Source organism: Notothenia coriiceps, unplaced genomic scaffold (genome assembly GCF_000735185.1).
Source record: "Notothenia coriiceps isolate Sejong01 unplaced genomic scaffold, NC01 NC01_scaffold00022441, whole genome shotgun sequence".
Classification (NCBI taxonomy): domain Eukaryota; kingdom Metazoa; phylum Chordata; class Actinopteri; order Perciformes; family Nototheniidae; genus Notothenia; species Notothenia coriiceps.
Genome location: NW_011355142.1, coordinates 1 through 7,759, shown reverse-complemented (window position 1 = coordinate 7,759; position 7,759 = coordinate 1). Strand labels below are relative to the sequence as shown.

Here is a 7,759-nt window from a genome sequence, read left to right as displayed (position 1 = left end):
GTTACATGAACCAGGAGAACATCATATATAACATGTTACATTAACCAGGAGAACATCACATATAACATGTTCAGTGAACCAGGAGAACATCATATATAACATGTTACATGAACCAGGAGAACATCATATATAACATGTTCAATGAACCAGGAGAACATCACATGTTCAATGAACCAGGAGAACATCACATATAACATGTTCAATGAACCAGGAGAACATCACATATAACATGTTCAGTGAACCAGGAGAACATCATATATAACATGTTACATGAACCAGGAGAACATCACATATAACATGTTCAGTGAACCAGGAGAACATCATATATAACATGTTACATGAACCAGGAGAACATCATATATAACATGTTACATTAACCAGGAGAACATCATATATAACATGTTACATTAACCAGGAGAAAATCACATGCATGTAACATGTTTTAGTAACCATGGGAACATCACATGTATGTAACATGTTATATTAACCAGTACAACATCACATGTATATAACATGTTAGATTAACCAGTAGAACATCACATGTATGTAACATGTTATATAAACCATGGGAACATCACATGTATGTAACATGTTATATTAACCAGTAGAACATCACATGTATGTAACATGTTATATAAACCATGGGAACATCACATCATATATAACATGTTACAATGAACCAGGAGAACATCATATATATGTAGCATGTTACAGTAACCATGGGAACATCACATGTATGTAACATGTTGTATTAACCATGGGAACATCACATATAACATGTTACATTAACCAGTAGAACATCACATGTATATAACATGTTCAATGAACCAGGAGAACATCATATATAACATGTTACATTAACCAGGAGAACATCATATATATGTAGCATGTTACAGTAACCATGGGAACATCACATGTATGTAACATGTTATATAAACCATGGGAACATCACATGTATATAACATGTTACATTAACCAGGAGAACATCATATATATGTAGCATGTTACAGTAACCATGGGAACATCACATGTATGTAACATTAACCATGGGAACATCACATGTATGTAATATGTTATATTAACCATGGGAACATCACATGTATGTAACATGTTACAGTAACCATGGGAACATCACATGTAACATGTTGACGTGTTCTCAGACTGCCGATCAGCTGCTGGCCCGAGCGGACGCTGCTAAAGCTCTGGCTGGGGAGGCGGCGGAGAAAGGGAAGGCGACTTTCAGAGAGGCCGAAGGCATCCTGGAGGACCTGCGAGGTACTACATATTAACATGTCATAACATATAGGTGTCTCTATATCTAAATATGACTCACTCTAATCTTACATTAATGTGAGTTAAGTTATGTAAATGCTTATAAATCTACCTAACGGTTCTCTCTATTCCGGACGAAAAGAGTTCAGTTTCAACGGGTTTCTTTTAAGGTGTTTGTTAGTTTTAAGGGTTCAATTAAGGAGTAATTATGGGGGTTTTCTTAAGGTCTTTGTACGTTTTCAGGTGGTAAATTAAGAGGTTTCTTTTTAAGGTTTCTTTTCTTTGTTTTAATAGTTAATTTAAGGCTTAATCAAGAGATTTATGTTAAGGTGTTTGTTAGTTTAAAGGGGTACATTAAGCAGTTTTTGTTAAGCTATCTGCTACTTTTAAGTGGTTATTTAATGATTAACTTATAGATTTATTTTAAGGTGGTTTCAGTTTTAAGGGATACATTAAGGACTACTTAAAATGAATCTCTTAGTTTTTAGGGGGGAAATGGGTCCTTTGTGGCTCAATTTAGAGATTTATTTTAAGGTGTTGGTACGTTTTCAGGGGGAAATTAAGGGTTAATTAGGAGGGGTTTTTAAATGTCATTAAGGAGTTTCTGTTAAGGTGTTTGTTCGTGTTTAGATGTTATTGAAGTTTTATCGTAGCGGTTTTTGTGTTTCCGGTGTCTCAGTTAACGTTTCCTCCTGCCTTCTTCTTCTCTTCCTGCAGACTTCGACCGCAGAGTGAACGACAACAAGACGGCGGCGGAGGACGCTCTGAAGAAAATCCCCGCCATCAACGCCACCATCATGGCCGCCAACCAGAAGACGCGGCAGGCGGAGGCGGCGCTCGGAAACGCAGCCGCCGATGCCCGGGAGGCCAAGGCCAAGGCGGAGGACGCGGAGAAGATCGCAGGAAACGTGCAGAAGGTAAAACTAAAGTTACGTATGTTACTAGGGTTTGATGAATCCTGGATGACCGCCAGAGGCCGTGCTTAGCCCTGGATATCTTCTGTCTCGCGCAGGTCGAGTATTTATGTCAAGAAAGTCACGTGTGACCTCGCATGACCCCGGAAAGCATGAGTTCCGGTGTTGTCAACAAGTTCAGTCCTATGGAATATTATCGCGGGAACACGAGATTCCGAGTGACCAAGAACTCTGGTGGTCATCCAGGATTCATAGAACCGTAGTTACATACGTAACTATCGATCTATTTCATCCTTACTGACTTATATCTACAGTCACGAGGAAACCTGAGTACCCACCCTATAGGGGTGGACTAGGTGGACTCTGCAGGAGGACCACACCCAACGGGTGAGGTGCGGCAACATTCACTCTGTAGTATCTGGTAGGGATGTAACGATATGCTGAATATCGCGGTATCGCGATAAATAAATGTCTCAATACCGTCGTGAGACCGCGATATTACATGGTTAATACTTTTTTTTCTTCTTTTTTTTTAAACCTTTATTTAACCAGGTGGTCCCATTGAGATCCTTGATCTCTTTTTCAAGGGAGACCTGTCCAAATGGCAGCAAGTAGGTTACAGCATGAACATAAAACAACAGATAACACATCGTATTTGCAGGGCTACATTTACACACCTAGAGACATTGACAAGTACCAACAGTGTATTTATATCTCGCCCTGTCAATAAGCCTCACCTTCTTGGCAAAAACGGTATTGTTTTTGCAGTGGTGGACAATGCACAGTTTGACCCACTGCTGTCACCCATGGCCAAAGCATATCTCTCTGTCCCACAGAGGTGGCGTTAGACGTTTTCGCTGTCCGTCATTTTGACAGACAGGATCGTAACATTTCTGTCATAATCCAGGGTCTGAACTCGCCACTAACGTGTCGCGCTGACACGGGGGGGGGGTGAGGAGAGCACGATCGTGAACTGTCAACGGGAGGGGGGGTGGTGTCATGCCGTGTTATTCATGCCCATCGAGATATGCATGCACCTCGCGGGAGCGCGCACAGCGTAAAGCAAAAACTCCCAGACATTTCAGTGATCTGTACGGTTTGGAAACTATATCATATCCTTTTGCAGGGCATGCATAACACGGCAAACACCAGAGCCTCGCTGCGGGGAAACTTTGGCGCTGTTCCGAGTTTGTTCTAATCTGTCAAAGTGACAGACTGCTTTCAGATTTTTCCGTCATTGTTAAAATAAATATTCGGTTAACGCGACCCCTGCTGTCCCAGCAACATCAGTACCAAGCGAGAGAGTTCTTTCCACAGCAGGGGATATTGTAAACGCCCAAACATCCCAGCTTCTACCTGGAAATGTGGACATGCTCATATTCCTTATTATCGCGATATTATCGTACCGTGAGTTTTTGGTATCGTTACATCCCTAGTATCTGGCAAATGTGCTCTGGGATGCCCATGTGGCCACGGCACATAACACCCTCCAGGGGCCCACCTCTCAAGGTCGTCCATGACATCGAGACACTCCTGGTAGAGTGGCACTTTACTCCGGGTGGTAAGGGACGGTCATTCGCACTGTATGTATATGGATTTATTTAACATGTGGTTCTTCCTCAGGGCTCGGCGAAGACGAAGGAGGACGCAGAGAAGGCTCTGGAAGAAACCACCCAATTGGACGGGGAGGTGTCGGCCATGATGGAGCAGCTGGACGACGCCGAGCAGGAACTGAACCGCAAGAAGGCCGAGGCGGCGGCGGACATGATGATGGCCGGCATGGTGAGCACTCTCAGATAAATACAGAGCAGTTATTAATCACATGAATGGATTGGGATATATATTATTTTTAAATGCATTACCCTTACAGTTTGAGGGGATTTAATGGCATCATTTAAGGTTCAAATTCACAAGTTCACCCTAAGTTTGTGGTAAAACTAAATCTCAGAAAGCCCTTAAGTGTTAGGGTTTGATGGAAGTTTAGATTTAGAGTTAACGATTGGATACTGAAATATATCTTATGTTCACTTAATGCCTTTACATAGGTCTTGAAATGTAATTAAGGTGTTGGTTGTTGTTGATAAAGTTAAGGGGTTTTACCACTCTGACCTGAAATTCAGTTTCTCTGCACGTTTTATTTATAAAATCTGTTTCCTGCTCCAGGCGTCGGACAACGCGAAGGAGGCGGAGGACAACGCCCGCAAAGCGAAGAGCGCCGTGAAGACGGTGCTGAGCACCATCACCGAACTGCTGGACAAGCTGGGTAACTACACCCCACTCACACTCACGCTTAAGGACAAATCAGATCTCCACTTAAGCATCAAGTTCCCAGAAAGAGCGCCGGGTAATTCTTTAGTGGCCAAACGGTGGAACTACAACTGCTGTGTCCCAAAGATACTTTAGACTTTGGGAAAGAGACGTCTTTGGAGTTAATGATTAGCTAAATGAATACATTATAAAATGTAAGACCTAAAGGGGTCATCAAACACATTTGAAGAGCCTTGTTGTTACCATTGATTTCCAGAGTCTTTTCATGGTGCATAAACCTCATCATGATGAGTGAATGTGTGGACCGCCCGGCGGACCCTCAGATTCAGTATGAGTGAAACACAGAGGCTTGTTTGCACTGAGATGAGCTGAGGTGCCATCAGGTGGTTCATGGTCCTCCTCTCTCCTCAGGAAACATAGATCAGGTGGACCTGAGCAAGCTGAACCAGATGGACGAGTCCCTGAAGCGGGCGAAGGGCTCCATGGGCGCCAGCGATCTGGACCGGAAGCTGACGGAGCTGAGCGACGTGGCTCGCTCTCAGGAGGATCTCATCAACGACTACGACCGGCAGATCGTCCAGATCCGCGCCGACATCAACAACCTGAACGACATCAAGAACACGTTACCGGAGGGCTGCTTCAACACGCCGTCCCTGGAGCGGCCCTAAACCCACCCCCCAGTCCCTCACTTTACCAAAACACTTTCACATTTCTGTCAAAGAAGCCAACATTTCAAGCCACGGTTTTTTTTGTTCTGTAAGAGAAGCAGCTGTTTTAGTTTGGCAGCAGCGTGGTGACGGTAGATGAACTAAGCCGTGCAGAGAGAAAACCCAGAACCACAAACCCGACGTGACTGCACCCGCCAACAGGAACACGTATTACCCATCATCCAACTCTTCCCAGTCTGTCTGCAGCTGCTGGTTCACAACCAGAAAGCACACAGTGAAGGACTCTTCTTCTGCTCCTCCAAAGCCTGCAGTATTTCATTCACCAGCAGAGTGTGTGTGTGTGTGTGTGTGTGTTAGAGCAAACACACACTCTGCTGCAGAGGTTATCTTTTACATCCTGTGTGCACAAGACCCTTAGGATAATAACTTTAAAGCATAAATAAATAATGTGCCACCTTCATGTTGGTAAGTAGTGATTGAAGCCTCCTCAGTAAGTGAAGCCTACATTTACCAGCATGCATTGCGTCACATTCATTTAACGCTGTGCTGTGACAGTGACATCTCCTGCTGTAGTTGAACCTGATTGGACGACAGCTTGTGGAGTTGAAAGTGTTTCTCTTTGTTCCCTTTAAGGCGTGGCTGTTGTGGGAACGACAGAAGTTCTGATCTTCTTCCCTCGTGATGTGGATCTGAGTTTAGGGTTAAAGGTTATATTCTTCTAGCTTGTGTGTCACAGATATGAAGCCATTGCATGTGGGTCAGGCTTTCAGCTTCCAGGTCGGTCTCCACAGGTTCCCGCCCTCCTCGTGCACACCAGATGTAAAATGATGTCCACGTGTTTCTGAAGCGCCTCTGAAACTCCTTCCTGCAGCTTGTCTCCTCCTCCTCCTCTTCCTCATCCTCATCCTCCTCATCCTCACTGCTAACACCTGCTTCCAGGCTCAATACAACACTATGCAACTTTGTACATTTTGCGTAGCGAGAACTTTATTATCTGATACACTGGTGCTAATAATTATTTCAAATGTTATATTTTTGTGTGAATGTTTTTTATCATGACATAGTGAGGAATGTGTTATTTGTGTAAATATATGCTTAAAGGATTCAGGAGCGGCTGCTTTTAAGAACGAGCGATGGCCCCCGATCACAATCACCTCCAGGTTCCATATATATAAATATCTGTGGTATTATTACTATCATATGCTTGCTTGTATACAAGGCTCCGTCGCTGCCTCACAGCGATGCCAATATTTCATTTGTGTTTCTGTTGGTTCTCGTAAGTGAACTGAATATTCTCATTTAGTTGTTTTGAGCTTTCAGGACCTCTGAACTGATCCGCTCGCCCTCATGGAGACTGTAAGCTCGGCCACTCGTTGCTATCCTAGTTTTAATTAGTGTTTTTGTGCCTTAATATAAAGTTCAGATTTAATCACGCTCCACTTTTTATCTCACACAAATGTCCTTGTGTGCTGAAGCAGGGTTTGAATATAGTTTGACATCAGGTCCTTATCAGAGAAAAGTGCAGCAGCCAATCAGCAGCTGCATGTCAAATATGCAATCATGCCTGCAGCTCACAGAGTCCTGACGTGAACCAGGAGACGTTGAGACCCCAAAGTGTGATGAGAGAGGTGTAGAGGAGGGTCTCCAGCTCATAGAAACTGCCGGATGCTAACCTGCATGTTGGGACATTCAAACAAACAGCACAAGTTGTGTTAAATAGCATTCATGCAGACGATGGTTTGGCAGATTTGGACAGTTTTGGGAGTTTATCGAGGAAGCTGAGTCCATTTCTGACCTAAGGATCAAATATTGCACTTCAGAGTCCCATACAACTTTCAAATCAACACAGAATTTATAACAATCAGCGAGGGACTTCAAATATGACCTCTTTCTGCAGGGCCGTGGGAAGTAGGGGTGCTGAGGGTGCTGCATCACCCCCTGGTGGAGGACAGGGGATCTGCACTTCCACAAGATATAAATACAAATATAATACAAAAAAAACGAATTTTCAGCCTTGATGTAACAACATTCATAATTAAGTAAAGATAACCCCCTTTTCACCCCGGTTACATTTTCCATTTGCCCTGTACGATGGGCGCTGTAGTGATGAAAGTGGGGGATGTTGGCTTATCAGGCGCCCGCAGCTCACAGCCAGAGAGAGAGAGAGAGAGAGAGAGAGAGAGAGAGAGAGAGATACCGGCTGGGATTGTTTTTAGCTTCTGCTGCACTAACGGATATAAGAAGCTGTTTCTACAATAATGTGGAGGGAGAGTTCTGTCCAGTCAGACTGAGAGGCTCGGTGAGGTAAAGGACTCTGAGTGTTTAGATAGTTCACTTTAGTCTAAGTTATCTCAGTGGGTCTCAAACGTTTTGATCACAATTTATGTAAACAAATATTTCCAAGGCACTCCTTTATAATTATTAGGATAAATAAAAACAGGTTTGAAATCATTCCAATGTATACTATAGGACAGTAAACCAATATTGTTTAAAACTGGAGTGATTTAAAAATATGCATGAATAAATAAATGTTAACTGGTAAAATAAGATATGAATGAACAACACAAATAAAATAAGTTACATGTATTTGTTATTGGCTATGGTAGGTTATTGGAAATGTTCACATACCTACTTATT

The 7,759-nt window shown here is 43.1% G+C and overlaps 1 protein-coding gene across 1 annotated transcript; it reads left to right on the top strand.

Moving 5' to 3' along the window:
* Positions 1 to 1,116: 1,116 nt before the first annotated feature.
* Positions 1,117 to 7,093, top strand: LOC104953968 (laminin subunit gamma-1-like). Its single transcript, XM_010781012.1, has 5 exons — positions 1,117 to 1,275; positions 1,990 to 2,189; positions 3,810 to 3,968; positions 4,350 to 4,449; positions 4,866 to 7,093. The coding sequence occupies exons 1-5, from the start codon at positions 1,143 to 1,145 to the stop codon at positions 5,120 to 5,122; spliced, it is 849 nt and encodes a 282-aa protein (XP_010779314.1). The 5' UTR covers positions 1,117 to 1,142; the 3' UTR covers positions 5,123 to 7,093.
* Positions 7,094 to 7,759: the final 666 nt, after the last annotated feature.